This window comes from Serinus canaria, chromosome 4A, assembly GCF_022539315.1.
Source record: "Serinus canaria isolate serCan28SL12 chromosome 4A, serCan2020, whole genome shotgun sequence".
Taxonomy (NCBI): domain Eukaryota; kingdom Metazoa; phylum Chordata; class Aves; order Passeriformes; family Fringillidae; genus Serinus; species Serinus canaria.
In genome coordinates this window covers 11,809,783-11,837,407 of record NC_066318.1, presented here as the reverse complement: position 1 = coordinate 11,837,407, position 27,625 = coordinate 11,809,783, and the positions used below count along the sequence as shown (strand labels likewise).

General features: G+C 41.0%; 1 protein-coding gene across 4 annotated transcripts; it reads right to left on the bottom strand.

The window, feature by feature from the left end:
* Positions 1 to 1,082: 1,082 nt before the first annotated feature.
* TBC1D8B (TBC1 domain family member 8B) lies at positions 1,083 to 26,125 on the bottom strand. Of its 4 annotated transcripts, XM_009090328.4 has the most exons (21): positions 25,921 to 26,125; positions 20,364 to 20,474; positions 18,210 to 18,328; positions 17,380 to 17,605; positions 16,225 to 16,465; positions 14,972 to 15,179; positions 13,206 to 13,373; positions 12,510 to 12,659; positions 11,235 to 11,385; positions 10,789 to 11,003; positions 10,220 to 10,337; positions 9,221 to 9,506; positions 7,810 to 7,939; positions 5,840 to 5,938; positions 4,649 to 4,717; positions 4,205 to 4,445; positions 3,472 to 3,537; positions 3,273 to 3,356; positions 2,363 to 2,419; positions 1,955 to 2,052; positions 1,083 to 1,634 (listed from the first exon to the last, which is right to left on the bottom strand). In XM_009090328.4, exons 1-21 carry the CDS (start codon positions 26,048 to 26,050, stop codon positions 1,224 to 1,226), a joined length of 3,378 nt encoding a protein of 1,125 aa, XP_009088576.2. In that variant the 5' UTR covers positions 26,051 to 26,125; the 3' UTR covers positions 1,083 to 1,223. The 4 variants fall into 4 exon arrangements, 1 of the variants encoding a protein (XP_009088576.2); XR_001990524.3 differs by lacking the exons at positions 1,083 to 1,634; positions 1,955 to 2,052; positions 2,363 to 2,419; ... (2 more) ...; positions 4,205 to 4,445; positions 4,649 to 4,717 and having other exon boundaries at positions 7,810 to 7,895; XR_007777555.1 differs by lacking the exons at positions 1,083 to 1,634; positions 1,955 to 2,052; positions 2,363 to 2,419; ... (3 more) ...; positions 4,649 to 4,717; positions 5,840 to 5,938 and having other exon boundaries at positions 9,221 to 9,376.
* Positions 26,126 to 27,625: the final 1,500 nt, after the last annotated feature.

The following is a 27,625-nucleotide window of genomic DNA, read 5'->3' as shown; positions in this document are numbered from 1 at the left end:
GACTGTCATACAGGCTTTGGAAACAGATGTTTTCAACTAGTTTAGCAAGACTCCCACTTACTTTGCTGTTGTTAAAATACAAGCTCTTACCCTCCTTCTCTAAATTCCTTCCAGCACCAGCTACCAAAGATTCAAGGTCAACATTTCTCAGCTTTTACAGTGGCAGAGCTTTCCTCCACAGGATGTCTACTATATCATATTTTATATATTAAAAATTTCAAGTCAGATTCAAGGGGATTTTCTTGTTGCCTTCAATCCTGACAGAGGGAAAATATTACAGCAGCAACAATCCAGAGTGCTATAGAAAAGCAATAGTAATTGCTGGGTTGAGATATGGACTCAGGGTAGGCAAAGAAGCAACTGCAATCTGTCCCTAAGCAGCTCAATAGTCAACACTCAGCTACATATGGCCTGTGTTTGGGTTTTCCAAACACCAGCAAAACTCCACATTTCATCAACATGCTCCTAAGAAGCCAACAATGGTTCCTCTTGCCAGATAAACTACAACCACCATGTGGTCAGACAGATTTAGCCACTGCTTTCCCTTGATTTTAAACCATCAGTAGTAGTTTCTGCATCCTTGTGCAGCCTGGATGACCAAATAAGCTTTCATCCTTTTCACCTTTTCATTGTAGGAGGATTGGTATGAAAATGGGAAAGAGGGGCTGGAATCTACTAGAGTCCAGACCCATGGGTAACATCAAAGCAGAGGAAATGTGAGCAGAGCAACTTCCTTTTCTAATCTCATGGTCCTGTCATGCTACCACAGCCTCTGTTCTTAGTCTTCACCCTCCTTTGGCCCCAGTCCACAAGCAATTTGGAAATAACTAATTAATGTGGAAGATAACTTCCAAGCTGTTGACACTCCTTTAAAGTGAAAATGGGAAAAAGTAATTCCTTTTATCAGAGTAATAAAAAAGAACCTGGAGAACACCTACTGTAACAGTGATTCAGACAGGTTTGCAACAGGTACACATCCAGTATCTCCAAGCAATGCTGCATGTTTTAATAACATGGTAAAGGCAGTTCATTATTCAGTCCCTATTTTGGAGTGAAACTTATGAACAATGCAAGAAAGTGACTGTGCTTCAAACTATTTTTATTTACATTAGATACCAGTAATCTGATACTTTCCTATGTCAACACCAGACTTGATTTCCATAGTTACAGCCTTCATTTGTAAGCACTTTATGTGATTAATTCAGAGTCAAATGTAAAGAAAATTACACTCTAGTTCTTGCTTTAAGTTGTAAATTTTTAGCACTCTCTATTTTAGCTTTTATGTCTTGAGGTTTTTCAAAAAATCTTACAAAGGCTGGCTCATTTAATAAGGATGCCAGAATCTGTTCAAAGGCAAAAGACCATTCATGGTTCCCTTCCAAACCCTGTGCTCTACTGCCTTCAGTCTGCTCAGAGCTGCTTTCCTCCTGCCTCTCTCTGGGCACTTCAGCAGCCACTTCTGTGACAGCAGCTGGACTTGTGACAGGTGACATGGGACTCTGCAGCCTTCTGCCAACTTCTTCCATTTTCAGCAGGAGGCTGGTCACCACTGCGATAGCCCGATACAAGAGCTCCTCCTCAGGATCCCCATGGAACAGATTGTAGAGAGTTTTTGAGAACTGGATGAACTGAGACTACAGAGAGAGACAGAGGAGACTGCTCAAAGAAGAACAACACAGCTGTTCTGTTTCACTGCCTGTTGTATTCTCAGTCCAGTGTCCGGGGCTGCCTGGCACCTGGTGCAGCTGCTCTAATGACAGCCTGGACTAGCCCTGAGAAACCTGTGTGTGTCTCACAGTCCCTCTCTTGGTACATTACAGCAGTTTTAAAAAGCCACACTCTGATGACTGATATGAAGATTTGAAATTAAAGGGATCCTACAAATCCTTCAGAAATATTGTAATAGGACTTAAAGGGTTCTAAAATAGAATTAAATAAGACTCAAACAGTTTACCTGATTCATTCTTGGCAAATCCTTTACATTTTCTTCTTTTTTAAGAAGTTCATCTTGCCATTGCTTCAGATATGCTTGAATATCAACCTTCCCCTTCCCTTTTTGAAGTGGAAGAAGTGGGGGGGAAAAAAAGTGAACAAACAAGAACTGAGATATTCCCACGAGGGATGATAAGCAAAAGAACTGGCATCTTCAATGTCATTCCTTCTCAACAGAGTGGTGGGGCCAAGGGCTTACAGAGGACCAATACTTTTGCCCTTTTGCTCCCATGACTACACTTACATAAGAGGACAGAACATTAGCAGCACGCTAAGGTTGATGTTACTTAACATATTCTGTCACCACACACTTTCCCAGCTCTACTCCCCCAAAAGACAGTTACCAAATGTGCCACCAGGATTCTTTTACCTTTTTCTGGGCTGCTCTTCAGAGAACCACTTTCAAGATTATCCCCAACAGATGAAACTACAGTTTAGGGGGAAAAGAAATTAAGTTACTTATTTCAGAAAAGAGGACCAATGTTTCATTTCCCTTATCAAAAATTCCTTCCTTAAGGCACAAGACCCTCAATGTTCTCAGCATAGATTAGGTCAAGAAGAAACCACATGGTATACAGAAACCATCTGCATACTTTCTATAAAAATAGAAGCCACTGTGAGGCAGAAGATCAGCAATGAAACTGCTATAACATATAAATAATCTTTATATATTCACGGTGCATGACTTGAAGAGCAGCAGGAACAGCACCTATATATTGTCCACTTTAGGCAGATTTTAAAAACAAAAAGGGATCTGTCTTCCCTATAAAAATTCCACAGGCTTCAAAAGTATTTGAAACAGATTATTTTATCAACCCCATAAATTTACTACAGCTTTTTCAGCTCACTTGGTCTAAAATGAAAGCAAAGAATTTTGAAACACTTACGGACCTCAAAGTAAGCGTGGATTTGGTATTTTAATTCTTGAGGCAGAAATTACCATTCCTTTATGCTCAGGATGCAGAAATGAAACAGCCATCACTTCAACACTGCAACAGGCTGCCCACAATGCTGACAAATGCTGACCAAATACACTCCCCTATTTCCATGTAAACACCCAGGGGCCTTTGAATTCAACAATCAGATGAGCTATCCACAACTTCTGCACAAGTTTATTAAATTGTAACTATCTACAGATGATCTTCACAAGGGATTCTGTTAACAGGGATATGATTTACTGGATTTACTCATTTTCAGAATAAAGCTCCCCATTTTTCACAGGATAATTAATATATTCCTTCTAGTATTCTGCAGGCAAAACCTCACACTCTGGAGCTTACCACTGAGCTGGCTGAAGTGCATCAGTTCTTCTTTTGAAAGATCATCCCCTTTGGAAGGGCTTAGAGATTCTACTTCAGTAAAAGCTGCAATAAATGATTAAATAAAGTGGGTTCATGGTGCCCAGGCATTACCAAAGCAGTAATAATGATGACAAAAACTAAAGACAGCTTTCCCCAAATGCCACTTCTTTTCACTTACCTGGAGGGATGTGCAACTTAAAAAGAAACTTGAGTTTGTCAGTGAAGCTTCCATTATACATCGTATCTGTTAGGGGAAAGGACAGTCTATTCAACTGGACCAAACTTTAAAACACCCTCTTAACTTAAACAAATACAACCCAGAGAGATTGGAACTGGACATGTGCCCTACCTTACAGGGAGTATAATTAGATATGAAGCTCAAAGAAAGCTCTATCATCTGTGGCTAAGCCTGGGGTTAGCCTACACTGATGAAAGAACACTAATAATGTCTATGACTTACTAAAATAAAACGACAGCACCAAAAGAAATAAAGCACTAATGTCTCAGCATTTCCCTTAAATTTTTGTTTCCTGAACATACCGCTTTGAAAACAAGATGAAAGAAAGAGAGCAGTGAGCCAAGAATACTTTCCGTTTCCCAGAGGAATAAGGCATTGGTCATCCTGCACAATCAGTGTAAAAGATTACTTAGTATGAAGATTTATCATAAACCAAACAGGCTGGGCATGAGATCAGACCATTCTTCATTTGTGGATATATTGATGGTCAAGCCACATTTAAATTTAATCTCCAAGAGGAAACTATTCTGCCTGTAATAAAAATCACATTATTTGACCCTGTGTTAAGAGACTAAATCTCCTCAGCTTTTTGTACAGAGTATGGAAGGTGATACACCCCAGGACTGCTCCCAGGAGCCTTGTGAATGTGCTCATGTATGTTGTGCTGCCATACCAAGAACACAGGCAAACTGTTTGAAGTTTATAAGGCAGTTGGAACTCTCATCCATCAGTCGGAATGTCCAGAGAGCCAGAGAGTCTCTGTTGGCACAGTGTGACCAGGGGCTCAGCAGGTGGCAGAGAACCCTGAACTGCTGGCAATCAATCCGGTACTGCTCAAGGTAGGGCAGGCTGGCATCATGGTGCTGCAGCACAGGACTATTTACACTCCAGTAACAGGAAAGAAAATGCTCCTTCTGCAAAGCAAAGATAAAACATTAGGTTTCAGGAAACAACAAGTCTCTCTGGGGGAAAGATGAGAGGAGTTAACTATATAACGAGTAGTACAGGTGGCATGTAAAACATATATTGAGTCCAACCTTTATCTCCATTCACTAAAACCATTTCAAAGTCTACTGTTAAGAGGCCTGTTTAGTAAGTGAGGAAAATGGCACATTACCTTGAATAATTCATAAAGCTCTTCCAGATCACTAGGACTGAATTTTACTTCTTGAGACACAACACGTAGCTGAAACAAAGTCCAGAAAAAATTAATTAATGTGTTTTCCCTCTTTGGAACAAGATTGTGTTAACTTAACATTACATTCAGAGACACTGTTTGCATATTCCAGGCTTTGGCATGTTACAATTAGAACAGCACTTCTTTTAAAAAGTAATCAGAAGATTATAGATTAAAATAAATAATTTCTCAAAAGAAAAAAGACAAGCTTAAGGTTAGTCACGTTACTAACATACATGGAGCCTACACTATGAAACCCAGGAGACAAAACTCAATTACTTATAATGACATAACATATAGCTTCCTTTGAATGGGCAAATGCACGTTCAGCTCCCAGCAGTAAAGCTGAATCCTCATTTTTTTTAAATTAAAAAAAAATCGTTCATGCTTTTAAAAAACAAAGTTTGCTGTAAGACCAGCTTCTAACTTCACATTATGTATGTTTTGTGAAATTAAATACAACAATACCATCTTAGCATAACCACCAGCATTTAGTTTCAGTTGCTACAAGCCACATTTACTACAGAAAGCAGCACTATGTGGTGGACAGACTAGTATTATCATCAGGTATTGGAAATGAGCCACTGCAGAAAACAGGCAAACAAAGGAAGCTCGTCCCAACCTCCACCTTCACTGTGCAGTCTGAATTGAAAGGATGAGATAGGCAGATAGAGAGCTGCCACATTACCAGACATTCACACACAACACAGACAAAAAGCAACCCCTGTTGAATGCACTACAATAACCTCTTCAGTGCTGCTTCCTGGAGTAAAAATGCAGGTGCTTAATTGTTTTACTCTATGGTGCTCTATGCCTCTAAGAGAACAGTATTAACATCAGCAGATAGAAATATAGGTCAGCCTGTTCCAATCCACACAAAGTGTGAGAGATGCACCAGCCTTTTGAAGTGGTTGGCAATGGTGCTACTTGTAAGGACACCAGAAGGTCATGCTGTGATTTACAGCCTGAAAACATCACAGGCCAAGCCTCAGTTAACAGACACCCTGCAGACATGAGGGGGTTCAGTATAAAATCATCTATTTGGCCTGGAAACTGCAGCTCTTCTCAGAACCTTCTAAAAGGGAATGGATTTTATCAGGGAGAAGGCTGAAACTCTTGCAAGTCACTCACCACATTCTGCTTGGTGGTAGCTTCCAAGGTCTGGATCACATAAAGCCTGTTCCTGCAGCGCAAGCTCTCCACGTCCTCATAGCGAATATCTCCATATCTCTGGGGAGAAAAGCACCAGCCCATGCAGTCAGCTGCTGGGAGACACATCTAAACAAGTACCTTTGTCCCTCTTGCATCTAATAAGCACAATATAGACATGGACACAAAGGAAGATCACAGAAAATCTGAGGAAAAAATAATTTATTAGAGCGCTAACATTCTCCTTAACCAGTGTAACTTTTAAAAAGGTGTTTAAAAGTGTTTCAGAGAGCAATGGACAAAGAAACTGGAGTAGTTCCCTGTGTGGGAAGAAAAAAGAAGGGATTTTACTGTGTGTTGGCTCTATACCCAACTCTGTTATCACATGGTGAATACTGCAAGGCAGCAAAGTCTAAGATGTGCATGTTTTCAGGGACTGAAGTTCACTCTAGTGAAATTAAGAAATCAGCTAAGTAATTTCTGAATCATTTCTGGCTACCTCTGTAATATCTGAAGGACATGAAAGGTGTCTGAGCACTGGAGTGAATAAATGCATTTATCTTTAAGGAATAGTGGGATAGGAGGCAAGAACTAGAAACAGATTACCAGATAAATCATGGAACAAATTATTAAACAATTAAAATCTAAACAGAAACCAGTTGATCAAAACAGGACATTCTTCATCAAGACCATGTCAAATCAATTAAATTTCCTTTTATGAGGAAATTCAATAGATTCAACTTCTCTTCTGTAAGTTTTTTGACACTTTTCAGCAGCATGGGCAATCAGGAAGACATGGTCTAACCATGACCACAATGCACCATGGGCAAAACTGCTTCTAATACCAAACTTTGAGAACAAATGAGTTATAAACAACCAATTAGGCAGGACTTCCAGAAGCCTTTCCCCCTGCAGTGTTTTTGACCCCTTATCAGCAATACCCTTTAAACAAGATATGAAAAATTGCAACACAGACAAAAGAGTCTGAGCACATTAACTTTGATGAAAGGTTAAAGGAACTGGTTGTATTAAACCTAGCAAAAGAACAGATCTCCCTTTTAGGAGAGCAATCTGTTAAAACTCATTCTTCTCACTTAGAGTCATGATGAGGCTGGACTCCAACTGAGCAGCCTGATCTAGTTGTCTTTTGCTCACTTCAGGGAGGTTGGATTAGGTGGTCTTTAAAGACCCCTGTCAACCAGAACTATTCTATATCTTATTCTATGACCAGACTTGAAAGGGTAAATGATAAACAACACCTAACAGCAACAAGGCGCTATGGAGAAAACCACAGCCAACTCTCCTCAATAGTGCTTTATGAACATCCGAGAGAAATTAACTCGCTATTTTCCCACATGAGCAGACAAACCCTATGATGGACTAGAGTTTTTGCAGATTTTCTTTTATGGAACTGTTTTAACAACACTAGACTTTTTAAAGGATGATCTGGGGGGATGCTGGACAGGAAGCTGAACTGGATAAGCTGTTGAGTTTTCTTCCAGAACTGTCTTTCTATGTTCCTGTGGAGACCACTACCAGCATCCCTCTGGTTTGAAACAACATGGAAGCAGAGAGAAATTGCATCTCTGAATTGTAACTCATTCACTGGTCTGGCATCTGAGCACTGGTATTGGGCAATGGCCTTAGTAAGAATATACATACAATATATAATGAAAATCTGAATTAATTTAATATGATAAAATGTTATACAGTCTTCCATTCTCTAGGTAAACATGACTTCTTCATGCCTGATTAGACTGCCAAAAAATCTGCATTTGTGCATGAGTTAAAGGAATTAAACTGAATTACATTTTAAAATTCAACAAAGTAAAGAGCCAAATTTCTACCAATCCAGACAGATTTTCTACCCTAGTTTGTACAATGCAACTGCATTGTTTCAAAGTAGCCCATGAAACATTAACACTGCACAGGATGCCCACAAGAACACATACTTCATTTGACTCTCGGATCAGATCAGTGATGTCCACTTTTGGATGGTCACTCTTTGTGTCACTGAGGTTGGAGCCCTGCTGCACAGCTGGAGGTAAAGGACTGTCTTTGTTAGTGACACTGTCAAAAAATCTGCACAAAGCAAACACATGAGAAATCAGCAGGAACCAGTTTATCACAACAAAACAATAACATTGGCATCTACTGAAGAAAAAGTGAGTAGAGAAAGGGAAAAACAAAGAATATCAGAGTCAGTAGCACAAATGTGCTATAATAGTAACAAAGATATACAAACATTGGAACTGCCCACCCAGAGAAGGCTGTAGAACTTCTAGCCTTGGGAGTTTTTAGGACTGAGCTTATGTGATCTAGTGCTAGCAGCAATCCCCTTTTGAGTGGGAAGTCAAACTAGACTCTTTCCAAGGTCCCTTCCACTTGTCAATCCCCTGGTTTTCTAATTCATTTAGCAAGGTTGTACTAACTGGGGCAGAGAAAAAGGTTTGTCCTGAACTGTGAACAAGATAATCCTAATTCCTCCAGATGTATAAGACAAAAACATACCTGATCTGCACCTGCTTAGCTCACCCACATAGCCAGCCTAAATAGATCCAGTGGGGAAGCCAGATTTTACAATAATCCCCAGACTGCATGGTCTCATATCAAAAACTGCATTTTCTTCAATAATTCTGTAGTTCCTACCCCATTCAAACATGCAACATGTAAAAGCCTCACTAAACAGAAATTCTTATTTTCAGTTGTTAACAGTCATAACTTGTTAACTGCTATAACACAGTAATTTTGCTGTTCTAATACTCTATGATACACAACCACAGCACCAACAAGAGAATTTAGTTAGTGAAGAAAAAACAGTACAAGTTTTGTTTGCAGTACAGTTTAAAGTCAGTTAAAAGCACACTTCACGTTGCTAACACAGAACAAACATCTCAACATGACTGATGAGCTCGTCACATTTTTTTGGTCTTATTTCTGTTTTAAGCCATTAACAGCAGAGGATTCAGCAGCCTAAACTACAAGAACTAAGCTGAAGAACTTGCTGCTGTAAGCTGATGCCTGAACTGATGTCTGGAACAGCCATAATGGGCTTTAGATGTTCTCATCAAGGCAATCTGCCTTCTATACATGGTACAAATTCAAGGTTAAAAGCACATAGCTTTTTCTTTAAAATTCACAAAATAGTAATGGTTTTAGTAGAACTTTAGGGTGGCAAGTTCAGAGGATCCAGCCTCACTTTCCAGCCACCTCTCCAAAATTTCAGCCAGAGATCAGCACTAATTCCTTTGAAGCCTTTGGAAGTCTTGGCTAGATGTCTTCTCAGCTACCTCAGAATGACTTATCTATGTGCAATTACAGCAGCTGCTAAGTAGCCTGAATGAGTAACAGTTACACTGATACCTGTTGAGAACAGTGACTGCTTCTGCATCATCCTTACAAGTGAGTAACTTCTCCATGTTGTATTCCAGCACTGCAAGACCCAGCTGCAAGATTGCCTTTATTCCATCATAGAAGAAACAGTCCACCACATTGACTGCACATTCAATTGGCAGCACACTGATAAAAAGGGTAAGGAACCAGGAGAGAGAGACCGAGGAGAAAAAAGTCATGTCCGTCATGTGGTCTGTCAACTGAGGCAGGTGAACCCTGATGAGCTCCTCAAACACTGCCTGATCTACCAAGGCACCTGCAGGGAAAGGATAACAAAACCACCACCCAAATCTTAACATAGAGAAGCACACTTCTCAGAGCACCAGCCAGAAACAAAGTTCCTGTCCTAGCGCAGCACTGTTGCGCAAGCATACACACACGCCCAGCTGTATGGAGCCATTGGCTCCTTCCCCATGCTGGAAGCTGTGCTCTCCATGCCTGGGGGCAGAGCCTTGGGCATGCTTGAAGTGTATTGGCACTGTGGTGAGTGCATGGCTGCTTCCAATGACTCTCCTGACAGCCAGTACAATCCTCTCTGAAGAGAGAAACTTCACACCCCGTTTTCTTCTAACATATGAACCTCTAAGAACTGCATATGAGATCAAAGTCCAAGTCTGGACCTGAAGTAACTCCTTTTTCTGTATCTAAACTGGCTAAGTTTCAAATAAATAGTATGAATTGCACTTATAATTCCAAAAAAAAACCAGTATAATAGTCTAACTGACTATTTCCTGAATAGCAATGCCTAGAATGCTGACAATATCTGAAAATCACATCCACGCCTATTTAAGGAGGAGTCACGGGATGTTCTCCATTTTCTATTTCACAATACTGGAACAAATGCAATGGTTTCTCTCCACTGGTCAGTCTTCAGCTCATTCCTTACGTTTGTTCTTAATGAATAACCATTGACATTCAATATAGGCAGACATTCAGTTCAAGACAGATAAAAAAGCAGATGGATGTTACCAATGATTCGGCGATTGAAATAATCAGGGAGCATCCTTTCACACACAACAACCAAAAGCCAGAATGCTTCCTCCTCTTTAGCATACAGCAGAAGCACTGATGTCAGAATATTCATTGCCTGCAACATTCAAACAAGAAAGGAAAGATTTAAGAGAAAAGATGGTGAAAACATAACTGGTATTATTTCTTAGAATTTATATTTCTGAAAGCACTTTACAGCACATTTTTAAGGTGCTGGGATAACCTACAGCCATATCCAGGACAAGAGTTTTACTTCTATGTTATTAAATACAGAAAAGAGTATCTAAAGTACATAAAAATATTTTTAAGTGCTATATGTCTTGTTAGAATGCAAATGCATATATGAAGTGGACATGACAGCATTTATAAACTAATCCAAGTACAATGTAAAACTCATTTTACACAATGGCATGAAATAAGCAAAGTGAGTGAACCACTAAGCAAGAAACCATTCCACATTTCTGTGACAGATTTTATAGGTGCTACCATACTGCCATCATGAGCTAATATTTCAACCACCAACACTAAGACTCGCAAAACTGCTATACCTGACAATATCCAATCTGTGGATTCCTGAATGCATAAGCTGTAAGAACTCTCCTGAGGGCAGAAATTCCTGTGTCACTTTGAAAAGCAGGATGCTCAGGCAAGGAGCGACGTAAATCTCGTTCAATTTCATCAGTAGCCAAAGTGCAGGTTCCTAAGGACTGTTCCACCAGCTCAGTGTAATAACCAGGGTTGGATGCCATATCATTTACAGCACCTGCCAATACATATCGCATTGCACAGTATTACAGGACAACAGTAAAGCAGCAATCTGATTGTTTGCAATTTGTATAAAAATTTTGGTGACTCCTGAGGTATCTCATGAATCTCCAGATATTACTGAAGTAATGTGTCAGAATAATTCTACTGGAATAAATGGAAACACTCAGCAATGAAAATTGCCAATGATGGCTCCCAAAATGAACCAATGATACTTGTTATGCAATACCTGAGAAGAGTAGCCAGAGTTCTCCTCTTAGAGACTCTGGGATGCCTCTTACAACCAGGTCTCGAGTCTTCTTTGTTCGAAACATACTGACCCCATGGCCCCGTTCTGCAAACAGGATGTTCCATGACTGTTCCTTCATTTTTTCTTTCAACTACCAAAAGCAGAAGATAATAAGCATTGAGTATATTGGTAGATTCTCCTCAAGTGTCAGAGAACAGAAGTAAATTTTGCTCCCAGTTATATTCATATAAACTGGAAACTGCAGCGTTGGCATTCATATGGATGTGTCAAACGAGTGCTGAAGCAAATCAGAGCAAAATCCAGCCCATGCAGAGCACAAATTTAGCATAAAATGCCATCTCATACATGACCTACGATTCTTTAAAGTATGTTTATATAAGAAGAGACAGAAGGTAGATCTAATTCAGCATCCCATCTGACAGAAACCAACAAGTGCCACAGCACAGGAGGTGAGACATTTCTCTGAAGCAAAGCAATTGTTGATTGGGTGCTCCAGCTCATGGGAGGCTCCAGGGCTAAGGCAGGGTGAATGTCATCACTACAATTTCTGTGCATGCAGCACTGAGATTTAACATTGTTAAAGAAATTAAAGGTACTGAAAGGAAAAGTAGATTTTGTTCTCTTTTGTTCACCATACTATAAAAAGCAGCATTTAAAAAACTGGACTCCCTTTTGTCCTGCCCAAAGGGTATTTGTTTTCTGGTATTTCTAATATAAAAATTTCATATCATAATTTACTCAGTTCTGCTGAAAGATTTATTTTGAAATAAAACCTGTCTTTCACACACTATGGAGAAGCAAAAACAACTACATATTCTCCAGAGCCTAACTCTGTTAGACAGTGGTGCAGAAGAAAGAAACAAGGAAGAAGTTAAATCAATTTCTTAGACATTCTCCTTGCTCCCACAGAGTTTATAGTGACTTTGTATATCTTGAAAATTCAGACAGAAATGCAACATGTTCAATATCATAAAACAAACAGCCAACTCTTCCCTGAGGGGTAGAGGAGCAGGAGAAACTAACGCCATGAAGATAAGGCATATCATTATTAAACAAGATGAGCAGAAAATTAAATGGAGCTATGAAGAAGCACCCTGTGGACTCCAAATACAGAAAATGCAGATGAAAGAATACTGGCAAAGCTCCTGAGGAAATCAGAAGCCTGGCTGGAATTCATTTTGATATTTTCCAATTCAATTCATTTTGATATTTTCCAATTCAATTCCAAAAACTGTTGGCCATTTTATCCCTTACCATTTTAGAGTCAAGGTTCTCAGCATCCTGAGGATGGTAGACAGTCATAAGTGCTTCTGTACTGACAGTTTTGCTGTTATCTCTCTGGCCCATCTTTGACTGTCCTGCACCAAAATCCTTTGGACTGTCAGTGGCAGAACCAGCTGCAACCTTGAAAAAAATTTAACAGTGGTACTTGTAAATAACAAACAATCCTCCAAGAAGCAGCACTGATACCAGACCATTATTGCTCATTATATTCAGTTACAGGTGCCAGCTACAGACTTCTAAAATAAATGATAAACAGCAGTCCCTGCTCTACACAGCCACGCTTTCAGGCAGCTGCACTTGGGAAGAAAAAGGCATCTCTCAAGCGAAAAAACTAAATTATGAAAGGACAAATATTCATAATGAGAACTGGGAATAGGAGGATAAGGAGGTCTGGCCATTCATCACCACCAAAAAAACCTATTCATACCGTGAACTATATAGAAAACCTGAGAGCACTTAAAAACCAGCATTACAGCTGGAGTTGTTTTTCAAAACCTGATGAAAAACAAGGCAAAGGAACCCAAATGCATTCACAGTAGCACCATTGTCCAATTCATTCTCTTTCACATGGGCAGAGTTATTTCTTTTTCTAAACCTTAAAATCAGAGGTTCATGACTTATTCCTATGAGCAAATTCTAATAAATTAAAATTGCCAGAGCAGTTACCTCAGTACTTATGATGTGTTGTGGACTTGCAGTTGCATTGCATTTCATCCTGAGCTTTGCCACAAGCAGTCCAAAATCTCTCACCTCTGTGAAACGAAAAGCTGTTTTCCCTTTGGTACTAATGCTGATTCCTCTGTTGGCTGGATCTCCTTTATCCACCCCTGTAACCTATGGAACCAAGGACACATAAATTAAGCAAGGAATTTTACCTGATTACTTATAAAAGAGAAAACCTGTTAGGAATAGATGTGTAAATGGAACAGTGGATGAAGCATACAAGCAGACTAGGTAACACAAGTCACAAGTTGAAAGCTCAACTGCCTGTAGCTATTTTAGCAAAAGGCACTAAGTATTATGCAACAGATTTTTGACAGAGTACCAGAAATCATCAAAAAGGTTTCCCAGCTGTGAGTGCTCAGCTTCTTTGAAAACCTTGTCACCTTCTACCCACCAAAGCAGTTGTTTTTTTCTTACCATCCAAAAGCAGAGAAAACATGACTTTTGTAAGTAATCAAATAAAACAAGTTTTACAAGACTGAATTTCCACTGAGAATACCCTGTCAAAACAGCTGTCATAACACATGACAGCTAGAGCTGACTTTAATTGCCATGATGGAACAGTCACAGACTAGAGCAGTTCAAACAGTTTAATCATGCAAGTTCAAGTTGACAATCAGGAGAATCTACACTGGCTGGCATTGCTGATGTATTCATGTTGTTAAAGGTAAAGAATGGAAAACCACTGAGCACATTATTATAGCTAAAGAAGAAAAGACCACTGAAATGAGGTAACTGCAGTCCTGCAGAACAGAGAGTGAAGGTCTGACAGTCCACAAGAATAAATTTACAGACAGCTCCTTTAACACAGCCTCTTATGTTATGGAAGTCTCTATTGTTTGCAGCACTATTTATAGGTAATATAAATTGTTTTATGTAGGTGGGGAACACCAAATTTACTGCTGAGATTAGTACAGCTCACCCCCTATATCAGGTGTCTTATGTTAGTGCATACACAGAGCATGTAAAGCAATTACAGAGCAATTACAGAACCTGGCTAATTTGTAAAATGTGCCTGGTGTTGATGAAAAGCTCTTAACACTGGACAACTGAAATGTGGCAATGTCCCAGACCACATGAAGTCAAGACAGAAATGAAGAGGGTTGGCTGTTTAGAAGTTATTCTGCAGTACACTGTAGTACTCTATTGAAATTCCAAAGCTGTGCCCTTTGCTAAATGGTCTTTATTCTGTCCTTACAGTCTGTTGAGATTATCAGCTGTAATGGCATTGCTACTTGCTCAACACCTGGATTTTCCTAGACTTTTGAACAGACAGCACTGCTCAACTGCTGCAAAAACTGCATTATTGAGCTAAGAAACACAGCAGCATGATTACTGATCTTCAAAGTTCTCCACCCACTACAATTCTTTACTTCTTACCTTGAGAATGTCTCATTAACTCACCTACAAGTACTAAGAAAAAGATTTTTCATTTAATAAAAAAAAATAATTTAAAAATGTGGATTCTGTACCAAGCTACAGAAATCATAGTAAATAGAAAAAGGAAAGAAGACAGAGAAACAAGTCTGAAACATGAAAGCAGTTCCAGAAATCTACAAACAGAATTCCTACATGTGGTATCCAGGGTAGGGGGAAACACATGACATCACATAAAATAAGGAGATTCTAATGAAAATCTGCTAAAGTGGCATTAAACTACACAAATGCAAAACTGCTGGTAGAAGTGACTGATTTGTAGTTTGCATTACCTCTCTCAATGGAATGATTACACTGCACAGGCTGCCATCCTGGCTAGCAAAGCAGATGTAGTTTTCTGAAATGCACATTTTCCCATGGGTGTTATAATGACTGAAAGGAATCCATAAGAAGCACTCATGAACTTCCTTCAAGGACTCTTCTTTAGGTAGCCTGAAGAATGCACTAAAATGCTTACTGTGGGCATAGCTCTCCAAGCCTCTGGATTTAAAACATAACATATTGGTAGGAAAGAGAGAAGAAAAATTAATAAGTTTTAAATGTCTTTACAAATACAAAAGTCAAAAATATCATGCTCTCCTCTCCCATAATCCATGGCATCAGTTTGGAGGGTTCAATGTTTTTCTTGAGGCAACAACAAGGTTTTTTTGAGAGGCAACAAAGGGCAAGACCACAGCAACCTGTACATTCACTAAACAAAATATTTAAATATGTCACTAAACAAGACCAGATTCAATAATGTTCTTACCACAGTAGAGCACTACAGGGCTACAGGTAGTGCAGAAAAGATACTAATAGTATTATGTGCTCTGTTTCCCCACACACGAGAATAATCCATTTAAAACTAGAACAAGTTTTGGCTTGATGGAGGTTAATTAGCTAGAAATGTAGCACATGTTGGAAACATCTGCCAGGGGCTAATTTTTCACAGATAACTGCAGCCAGAAACAGTATTTTGGTTGTAGAGCAGCATCTCTCTCCAGCATTGCTACCAAACTGAGGAATCAAAGGAAAAGGAAGGACCTTAACCATTAAATTACTGGTATTCATCTCTTTCCCATCACCCAAAATAATGCTGTACCTCAGGAAAGCCATGCACCCATCAGTTAACATTTATCATATAACCCTTGCAGTTATCATTTACACATGTCTATTAAATTATTTCTTCCCCACCTTATCCTTCATCATCAGGTATCTCTGGAGACACTGTAGCTCTAATCTGAATTTTCTAATTCTAAATGCTGCAAGAACCCTCTCAAAATTCAAACTAATATAAACCTTTTAGTTGGAAGACCAGCACTGAAGATTTGATCACCTCCTGCCTTCACACAGACTTTGGATCCTGACAAGTAACAACAAATTACAATGCCTCAGATGGCTTTGGTCCAACATTTTAATGATTCACTTGGTTAAGAAAATATCAGCTTTGCTAATATTTACAATCTCCTTGAGACAAGGATTTTCTTCCTCTTTTGCCTAAACAAATACTGGGCCCAGAACAGATGAACTATAAGCAATGCATTACCTCTTGGTGATCTGCAGAGGGTCATGAAGGACTGGATCATTCTCAAATGTCTCCTTGTCAAAAAGTCTTCTAACTGCATAATTTGCCAGCTGCTCCATGAGCAGGAATGTTTCACTAATGTGCAAAAACATGGAAAAATAATGATCTTCCCCATGGGAGCACACATGAATGCTTTCTGTCAGAATCACATTGGAAGTTTTCTCAAGTTTTGATATTTCATCCCAGGAGATAATAAGTTTTACTGAAAATAAAAATGTAAGGACATATGAGTCAGTTCCCAATATCTGCCTGCATTAAAAAAGAAATACAGTAGCAGCAGCTCTAATAAAATATAATTAAACAACACAGTCAAATGATAACACACTTGGAAAGGACTACAAACTAATAAGCACAAAATGCATTCTCTTCATATTTCCTAAAAATTAATTCCATTGGGAAGAATTTCATAGAAAAAGCATTAGAACACAGACCATGTATGATAACCCAAGTTTCCATCACCTTTTCCTTGCTCTTATGTGAAACTACAAACAGCAAATAAATACCATCATATAAGCCAACCCCCTTCAACAGCTCACTGTTAAATTAAATTATGTGTTGGCAAGTAGAGGAACTGTGCCTTTTAGCTATGGTATTTCTCAATACAGATCAAAATCAGCTTTGAGAGGATCCTATTTTCTGTATGTTTTCCATTTTTCACATAAATACGGTTATAGTACACACTATTAAGAGGCATTTGTTTGGGCATTTCAAACTTATGTTACACAGGGAAAAAAAGAGTTATATGCAATGATCACCAGTGTGTAGTGCAGCCATGTGAAATATTAAGCCTGTGTGTGAAGAAATAACTGTAATCCTCATAGAGTTAATACTGCAGCATGAACTAAAGGTGATGGACAACTTTTTGCTACAGTTAACTTCTGGAAGTCTGCCTTCTCTCTGAAGCTTGAATTAAGGAAGCATAATAATGGATACTGGGTAGTATGTTACACAAATGCATGCATTTCCATAAATTATGTAGGCATTTTCTGCTCATCTCTGTAGACATCTGCTGACATGCCAAAATAGCTCCCTTAGCACACAGGAAGAATTCCTCCTAATATGAAAGATGAGCAGTGCAGCATGAAGGGACACAGCTCAGCATCAAGGCTTACTTACTTTCTGCTCCAAGCAAAAAGGAGTAGAAGCTAAGGAAGTTGGTACTGAGATAGAGCCATCCTTGACAGGGCACTCTGCCCTTCCAGTAACTGCATGAGTAGTAGGTAATCAACTTCTCCTGCTCTGGTAATCCAAAGCACTTCTCAAACTTCATAAGACCTTCACGAAACTTCTCAGGATCATCTTCTCTTACGAAAGAATGTTTTCCCTCTTCAGCAATCAAACCCTACAACAAAAAAATCACATGACTCTATCCATGTGGGTTGTTGTCATATATGCACCTGCATGCACACAGCACAGCATTTTTTCAACAGGAGAGCAAGTTTTAGAAGGGGAAGAAGAGCCTGAGGATCAAATCACAGGTCACAAATAAAATGTGCTATTTCAGACTCATCCACCAAGTCTCTGACACAGCTTAAGCAAGACACACATTCCTGTGTCTCCTCCTCTGAAACAGACATACTTCCCTCACTTATCCCAAGAGTTCCTGGGCTAAATATTTAGCATATATGGAGAAAAAAAAATAGACCATATGCTTCCCAGCCACTGTTAAAATTACAGTGAAATAATTTATCAACAGTTTTAGACCACTATCTGAAGGCATTTGATGTGTCATTTACTAAGTGGAGTTTACGTCCAACAATCTTACTTAGTTGTGGGGCAGAGACATAGGAACAATAGCACATGTTAAAGTGAACAGTCACATACTACTCAATCAGAATAGGCAACATTACTATGCTGTCCTTGAATATTCTATAGAGAACATATTATTTGTGTACAGTTAAAGGAAAAAGAATACTTAGCCTTTCCCAATTATGCCTGTTACTTACTCTTATCTTTCCCTGGACAAAGCTTGTAATGTCTTCATTTGAATCAAACACTGATAAAGTCTTCATAACATTGTGTTCTAGCCACTCCCAGTGTTCTGTTATTTCTTCTCTGCTGGATCCTATTGAAAAAGAAAGTATTGCTTTAAATTAGGACAGACTTTAATCATTTCACCAAAACTATTCATCAAGAGAATACTTGGCAAATTCCTGAGTCACAGGGCAATTTAGAAACACAAGTCAAAATCACAAGTCTTAAATTTCTTGTTACCTCTTGTGAACACTGAAAATGTATTCAGTGTACATGAAACATATGCACTGGTGTGTTTTTATTTTTCAAGTCCTTTATGCAGCTCTATTTCTGGCCATTAAATCCAAAAGCATCTCAGCTTTGTCAACATTATGTAGCTCAGTGCTGAAGCCTGAGTTGGACTGACAGTTCCTTCATGTCAGCAGCACCTCCCCAACATGGACAGCACAGCACCATTGCAACACTCCCAGTTTAACAGGCCAGAATGTGGGAAATGTGAGACCAAACCCATGAGGCTCAGCAGGAAATTAAATCTGTGCCTTTGATATTCTCAGCTTTGATCACTGGCCCACAACAGTTTCCAGAACAGAACTTCAAGACTAAGGCCTGCTGTGCAAAATCCCTTACACGTGTGAGGATGTAAGGAAACACCACTGGAACCCAGGGAGGCAGCAAGGACTGAGACGAGTGAAACTGCAGGGTTTCAGCAAATTCAAAACAGAGTCAGTGCTTTAAAGACAGTGACTCCCCATCAGATGCTGGGGGACAGGGAGACTGAAAGAACCTACACAGGTTTGAATAAAGGCATTCTAGAACATAAATTAATTGCCAGCTCAGAGCAGGCAGTGTCATCACATACTGTTGATACCCTCAAGCAAGAACACAACTTGAACAATTGCTTTTTTCTCAGCTTACTTTGTAAAGGGTAATTAACCAACTTTCAACAGACTCCACAGAATTACAGTGGCCCTGTGAATGAATAAAAATTGCTCTAAATACAGTTAAATAGTCAGACTGTATTACACTGGGTGGATTTGCAGCTACACTTAACAAATTATATGAAGAGTAATTAACATAGCAATTACATCTCAAAAGTAATTCTTTTTCTCAGACTACACATGTAGGCCAATTATTTGAGTCACAATGTGAATCAGAGGCACAGAGGTGACCTAGAAATAATGACATTTTTTTATTAATTGTTTAAATGGTTTAAGAGCACTGTTTCAGACCCTTAACATGTAATAGTAGGAACAAAGTGTCAACCCTTGAATTTCTTCAGTGAAGAAACAATCTCACACAATTAGGACAACTATATTATGTAGCTTTCTGTTGTAAAGCATATCTATGCAGCACAAAATCTATATAAATTCAGTCCTAAAATGAAGATTACCATTTGTATTTTCTCAAGGGCTGACCTGATGGCAGCAGAATTCCCCAGAGTACACTTCCAACATACAGAATAAAGCACTTTTTTGATAGCCTAAGACCAGGTCTGACTTCTTCAGAAATGGCCCTGAAATATTATTTATTGTCAATTCACAAACTGTTCAAATTCTTTAAGGCTGCTCTTTTAAAGTGACATGCAATTACATTAAATTAAAGCTACAAGAACAAACCCGTATTTACTTTTCCACTCCCTGTTGATTAGTAACACAACGTGAGAAAGAGACAGAACTTATACTACAAGAGCAACAGATACAAGGAAGAATTCAACTCTGACCGTGACTGTGAACATATTTTAACATGCAGAGACAAAGCAAACAAAAATATTAGGATAAGCATCTACTGTTATTCCTACCTACAGCACACTTTGGAATAAGCTGATCCTGGGACCCCATCCTGAACTGTGTCAAGCTATCCTTGCATCTTTCAAAAGAAAAAATTGTGCTTCTGTCACTGTAACAGTGACCAAAGGCTTTGGTACCTGAAGGGCTCCTGCAGAAAGCAGGCAATCAGAAGATGTAATAGGAAGAGTCCATAGATCCATTCTGAAAAACTGGAACCTCACTCTGCTGTCAAGCTCAAGCTTGCAAATGCTTTTCATGAGAATGAGTGACAACGTGAGAGGACTAAGCCAAAGCTGAGTGCCGCAGTTTGCAGCCCCCCTCCCGGCGCGCTGTACGTACCGCACGCGATGGACCAGTACACCTGCGAGTCGGGCGTCTGGTGCAGGATGCGGAACGGGGCCACTTTCGACGTGGAGTCCAGCACTGCGTCCAATGTTCCCACAAGGAGACCTGGTGTGTCCAAGAAAATGCACACAGCACAGTGAAACTCAAGGTCTGAAATGAACACTCCCCTCTGATTCGTTCCTTGGGGAATAGGAACACTGCCCAAGTAAGCACTAATAAACTCTGAGAAAATAAGAAGCACAGTTGAGAAGAACACAAAGTATTCCCAGAGGAACTTCTTTGGGATGTGATATTTTGATCCAGTAAAAGCCACAAGGCATAAATGAGGGTGAAGAACTTTCTTGAGATGGCCCCTGTGGAAGTGACAGCCATGCAGTATGTGAAACCAGAGCACAACCAGAAATGTAACAGGGCAGGCCCAGCCTTCAGTGAGCAAAACCAGTAACTGAACTACCTCTTAATTAGTCATTCACTGGTGTTCTGTTTTCCAGGCACAGGAAAGAGCCCTTCAAGACCATAATTGGCTGTCACCTCCCTGCCACTAAGTACTGAATTAGCTCCCATTAAATAGAGCTCAGATTAAAATATACTAATTTCACTAAAAAGACAACTTCATCTCTCCAGAACCAGGGCAAAGACATTGTCTGGGAAAATGAGGGTGCATTTCATAATGACTCAAAATCATTCTCTCTCACTCTTCAGTAATTAAGATATTAGCCCAGATATCTTAACCGATCCTTTAAAATCTAAAAATCAGGAAATTCTAAAAGAAAAAAAAAATCAATACTGAAGAAACAATTGAAACTTTTGGTTCCTGACGCACCATAAAATCTTTTCTAGTTACAACAGAAACAAAAATACAATCAATAGGATCTTAAGCTTCTTTCCTGCATGTCCTATGTTTGCACTCTTCTAGCATGGCCACAGAAACAGAAAACTCAATAGAAGCAAAGTTACCAAAGCAATCACACTGGTCTCTTAGTCTCCTACAGAAGAACAGAAAAATAAGACATGAGATTACCCAAAAACTCATGAAACAATTACTCAAAGTGCTGCTGTAAATTCTGCTTCAGAAACCTGTTGAGATCATGGAGGCAAAATATTCTCAATAAATGCCAGCAGAGAGATGGAATACAAAACTAACATAGCCCTTACAGAACATTTATATCTTTAAATACCCTTCCCTGTTTAACAGAAAATGTTTTTTGATTTTGGTTTGTAACATTCTGTAGAAGCACTAGGTTTAGACAACTTCAAATGCATCTCTTAAAAATTATTTTGGAATTTTCAGGTTGGCTACTTTGGTACTTTGGGTTGCACTTTTTTCCCATTAACCCCCTCCCAAATTATGAAAAATATAAATTGTGAAAGAATACAAGGAAACAAAATAAAGCAGAATTTATAAGTCTAGACCCTCATCCTCAGAGCATGGTTTTCCTGAGGATACACTTTCAGCATGGAGCCTGTGGGACTACCTCACTGTGGCTATTCAAGTTTCAAATGTTTTTGCTTCTCCTCAAAAACATGGAAGTAAATAATTACAACAAACCACAAAAACAAACCCCAAAAACCAACAAGAAGAAAAACAAAACAAAACAAAACAAAACAAAAAAAAAAAAACAAACAAAAACAAAACAAAACAAAAAAAAAAACCACAAAAAAAACAAACAAAAAAAAAAAAAACAAATGCCCACAACCAGAGCAGCACATTACATCTCTGGTCTTGTCTGCAATTAACAGATTGTAAATTGCTATTGGAAAGTAGAATTAGTTTGTAGTTTGTAGTCAGTTCCTGACTGAAGACAGACATTGAATAAGTAACAACATTTATGTCTGTTTAAGCAGCTTTTGCTTACTGAATGAGTCATGACACTGAGCTGATCTCAAAGATGGCTTTGCTTCAGCAAACACTGCATTATTTCACTCACAAATCTCCTAATAACATTTTCTGTTATACAGTACAAGGATATTATTCACCATTTATAAGGCTAACTCAGCTTGAGCCAATGGTTAGCACAGTGCACTAGAAAGGAGCACTCCTCAAAATGCCATCACAGCTCCTGTCTCCTTGGAAGGCCATCAGATTTTAGACACAATGAACTGTACCAGGTGAGTATCCATCACCTGAGCATTGCCACAAGTCATGAATGGGATCCAGACTACAGGTTTGAGCCTAAGGCAATCACCAGCCCCTCAGTATAGTACACACTAATTCCATGGCTATGGACCGTGGCATAACTGTGAGGAACAAGCAGAGGCTCACTCATCTTCTCATCCTAGTCCTGAAAGTCCTCCTAGAGCTGCCAGTGTTTGGAATTCTGCATTATTGGTCAGGGTTGTTAAACCCTCAAGCTCTTGTGTGTTTCTCCCCAGGCACTCCTTTGGATTGCTATTTCCCAGTGGGGACCAAGGGACAATTTACAGAGGGTCCCCCACTTTCATCTCTGCTTAAAACTAGAGTTTTTCCTGGGGATTCCACCTAATCATCCTCCTGCTTCGCTCAGAGAATGACTTCAGCTGTATCTATAAAAAGTGACGAACATTTATTTGGAAAAAAGGCTCTGCTTTTAGAAAACATTTCCAGTTTCATAGCTGCCTGAGTAAAACTACTGGGAAATACCCTAGATGTTTCACTAAATAGGGTAAAATACTCTAGAAACCAAAATAAAGGACAAGGATCCAGAACAGCTTTGAAATACAGATGTGTCATTCTCAAGATGTCTCTAAAAGACTTGGTTAGAAAAATATCAACACTAGCTCAGAGACATTCCACAAAAAAAACAGCACTGAAATTTCAGTGAAAGGTTGGAACTTTATGACACCAAATACTCATGTGCATCACTACTCCCAGCATACCCAACTACTAATCAAGGTCCTTCCTAAACTAGAACCCAAGATAGAGCTCTGAGACCAGCATGCTTAATTTCACTAGACCTTAGTTACAGCACATCTATTCACAACTATATTCTTATACATCCACTCTGGAAAACATGATCAGCTCTCCCAGAGTGGCTCTGCAGGAGCCAGAACAGGCAGAGGACATGGTCACACGGTTGCATTGTCAGACAGCACACTTTGGGACAGCCCACTGCATGATGAATTACCCAAGGGAGAACCACTCAGACAGGCCACAGCATCTGGAGCTCTAAAACAGAGAATGAAGTGTAAAGCTAAGCAGGGAGGGATGCAAGGCTGAGCACAGCCAGCACAAGGCTGTTGAACCTGCTCACAAGTCAACCACACAAACAAACTCAGAAGGGTGGTGTGTGTGCACACAAGCCACAACAGCTCCCTGTGTCGTCTACAAACTGGTCCTACCCCTGTCAGTCCAGAGGGGTCATACAAACAAATCCAACTGCAGACTGCATTCTATTCCTAGGACAGCACCAGAATTCTCAGCCTTCCTCCAGGTAAAGCACCTCTGTTGACATCTATCTTTTCTCCTTTGTCTGTACCTTTCTCCAGGTACTGGCTGCTTCCTCAAAACTTCCCTCCTTAGAGCCTTTCTTACCAACTGTACTCCTGTATTTTTGGGAATCCTTTGCCACGTCCCCATTAGTGCTATTCACACCCTGCAGCACCGCCCATCTTTGTTTCCACTCCTGTCCTGAGGCTTTGTCCCCTCTTCCCTTGTGACTCCCGCTCTACTGCCTCCCTCTTTTCACTCCTCAGTGCTGCCAGTCACCTCGGGCCTTGTCTCACCAGCTGTAAAATGCTCTTCAGGAGAACAGGATTGTACATTTGGGATGATTTCATAACACAGCAGCTGTGCTTTGCTTTTTTCCTAAAGAAGTGCTAATTTTCTCAAGTGACATGCAGCAATATCAAATTAATGCTGGCTTATACCTAGGAGGTTTGAATATTTCCAAACCTGCAAACACAAATGTAATTGCAGTTTTATGCAACTGTCTTGTTAACCTTTCTTAATCACAATTTTAATTCAAGAACATCTCACTCCTTTTGTTTCTGTCCAGGGAAAAAGGTAATTGGCACAGAAGAATCTGTAAGAATTTACAAGAAAAGTTACAGAAATAAAATGTGCAATGCCACATCAAAAAAAAAAAAACAAAAACAAAAACCACAAAAACATACTACAGCAACTATCCCATCCAAGTGTTTTTCCCACACTGTCAACAGCCACCAAGAACAGGAGAGCAGTTACAGAAGCCTCACCTTCACCAAAACCCAAAGGGAACTTGCAGGGCCAGCTGTCTACCCAGCTGTAAGCCTATGAGGAGGTTTTCAGAAGAATAACTTATTCCAGTTCTCATTGTTCCACTTTAATCACAGTCCTTAAATTAATTTTATCATGCAGAAAGTCAACCTTCATAGCAACTTGGTTTCCTTGGCTTCCAAATATATCAAGGTAGAGAACAGGCCATCAAGCCTGATCCCCACAAGACTTCCAAGCTCACAATATATCACCCTTACTTCTAAGCCAAGGCCTGACATCACCTATCTGCTTATAATACTATGATATGCATAGCAATCTGGGATTCTGGGATGCTTTCTTTCACATTTTTCATGTGCCCTGCCATTGGTTCAGGTGCCAGTGAAGAGCGACCCACCTAGAGCTGCAAGGGCCATTTCTATATCTGAAATTCACCAGCCAGAAGTTTGAACCTTGTGGTTTTATTCAATAGAATTAATAAATGTTCCCACACAACAATTATGCCTTATGTTTAACATAGCTTGCATTAGGATGACACAAATTAGAGAAAGCCTAGAAAAGCTACAGAAATGCAAAACACTCGAGAACCACATCCCACTGAGGAATGATTTCATGCTGATTCCCTGTAGCATTTCTCCTTGACAGGGTCAATGACAGATGCCACCAATCTATAAAGGAGTCAGTTCTAGTCAGAATAGCTGCCACCATCACAGAAGTCTCATCAGCAGCTGGGGCCCCTGCAGTGCCTGATGATATAAACAGGCAAGAATTATAAATAGAAACTCAGCTCCATACCTTGAAGTTCTCATGGAATAAACTTTATTATACGATGATCAATTTCCTGGCCCACCCCTCTGTCACTTTCCTGACCCCCCACTGCTGACAAGCCCCATCAAATCATACGCTTGCTTTTAAAACAAGCAATCCGAAATGCCTGAGCAGGAGTTTCATCTCAAGCAGCCCCAGACGCACGCAGAAAAAGGGATTTGGAAATGAGCATCTTGCCAACAAAGCAAGACAGATCAGTCCTTCTTCAGACGCGTCCACTTCCACCAAGCTGCCCATGAGCTGTGCGGGGCTCCGCCGAGCAGAGGCTCCTCAGCCGGTGCCGGGGCGGGGCTGCGCTGCCCACGGTGACCCGGGCATGCGGAGCGCCAGCCGCCCCAGCCCTGCCGGTTGCCCTCCCCGCCGGACCCTGCTGCCCTGGCGCCGCGCTACCCAGGGAAAAGAAGGCGGGAAGAGCCCCATGAGAAAGCCAGGAAGGTCCGAGACTCCAGAACTCGAGCGGGTCCCCTTCCTGCCCCTCTGGCTGAGAGTCCCGGGGCTGACAGACCCCCGTCTTCCCGCTCCAGCCCTGCCCCGGCCCCACGGGGGCAGTACCTGCCAGCCCGCCTCCGCCCTCCTCGCCATAGCCCCGCCGCCTCTGCAGCACGAAGTACTGGTTGGAGCGCTCCTGCACCCACAGCTTGAGGGCATTTTTCAGCAGCACCTCCTCGGGCTTCAGCCACATCGCGCGGCCCCTCACGGCGCAGCGCTTCCAGCGCCGTGCCCGCTCCGCGCTCGCAGCTGCGGCGCCAGGCAGGGGAGGGCGGGGATTCCAAGGCATGCTGGGAGCTGTAGTCCTTGCCTCCTAAGGGCCGCGCTGCGCTGCTGTAATACGACTACAACTCCCGTCGGCTGTGCGCTCCCCTGCCTCGGGACTACAGCTCCCGTCGGGCCATGCGCGCTCAGTGCCGCGTGGCGGGGCGGGGCTGTCCCGTTAGCCGGGCGGCCTGTTCCGGAGCGGGGCCGGGCTGTGCGGTGCCCCGGAGCAGGGCTGTGTGTGCCCGGGGAGGGGATCGGGGTGCCGAGCCCCGGCTGCGTGTGCCCGGGGAGGGGATCGGGGTGCCCAGCCCCGGCTGTGTGTGCCCCGGGACGCTCCTCTGCACTCCCGCACTCAGCCCTGCTCCTCTACCCATCCCCTGGCCCCCGCACGGCCGGAGCCGCCGTGCCCGCTCAGGCCATGGCGCGAGTCCCGTTCTCAGGTCTGGCCAAGCCTGACCCCATTCTCAGCCCACGGGACAGACAGACGTCACGGGGGACGGGGTTTGGCGCCCAGGTGTGTTTTCCACTGCAGGCGGGGTTTGGTGTGCAGGGAGAGGCTGACAGAAAGCACAAACACAGCTTCGGAGGGCTGGATACCCCACTGCCTGCTCTGCTCCAGTCTCTGGGGCCGAGCACTTCGCACAATTGCCATCTTTTCCCACCTCCATGTAAGAATCGCTCCTGCTCCTAACACAATCTGTCACTCACTACAAATTGAGTGAGCAGGTCTTCCTGTTTCCCAGAAACTTCTGTGCACTTTCCTTAACACTGTTTGCAGCATAATTGACTGCAAATAAAAATCCTAAGATTTTTAAGGATAATGCTTTATTGATTGTGTGTCATACAAAAAAATTCAGCAGACAGATGTTTAAATTCAGCCTCTCCTTTGAGCTCTTCCTAAAAAAAAATTATGCCCATTATGCACTAATTGTACATTGCAACCTTGGCACTTTTGCTTTACATTGCCTTCCTTCATGCTTTTCAATAGTGCTTCACTACCAAAAATGCTGCTGCTAGCACTGGGCTATTTGTGAGCACAGGCACAGTGAGGTTTTGCCAAGCAGTCACAGAAATTATTTGGCAATGCCCATCTGCTTCCAGCTGCACAAGCAATCACCTACGAAAGGACCAGTGTGAAAGCAGACCCAAGTGTGCAATCACATTTAACTCACAGGAAGCTTCAAAACTGGGTGAGTTTTTCCCTTTTCAGTCACTCATTGCACCACAGCAATGGAAGCTGTAGAATTGAAGAGCTGTACTTTGGGAACTGGATATAGATTTAACTATGACAATTCTTTTACTTTTTTTTATAACAGAAGAGGAAGCAACAAATTTCTGGTGGTCTACCTTTACTAGAAGGTAAAAAATAATATAAAAGTCATTAGCTAGCACATGGTAACTAACACAGATCTAACATTAATGAGAGTCCCTGATATCCTGGCACCCAGCTCTTGTTGAGGCAGTGTTTCAATCCCCCACCTGGAGCCACAGGAACAGACTT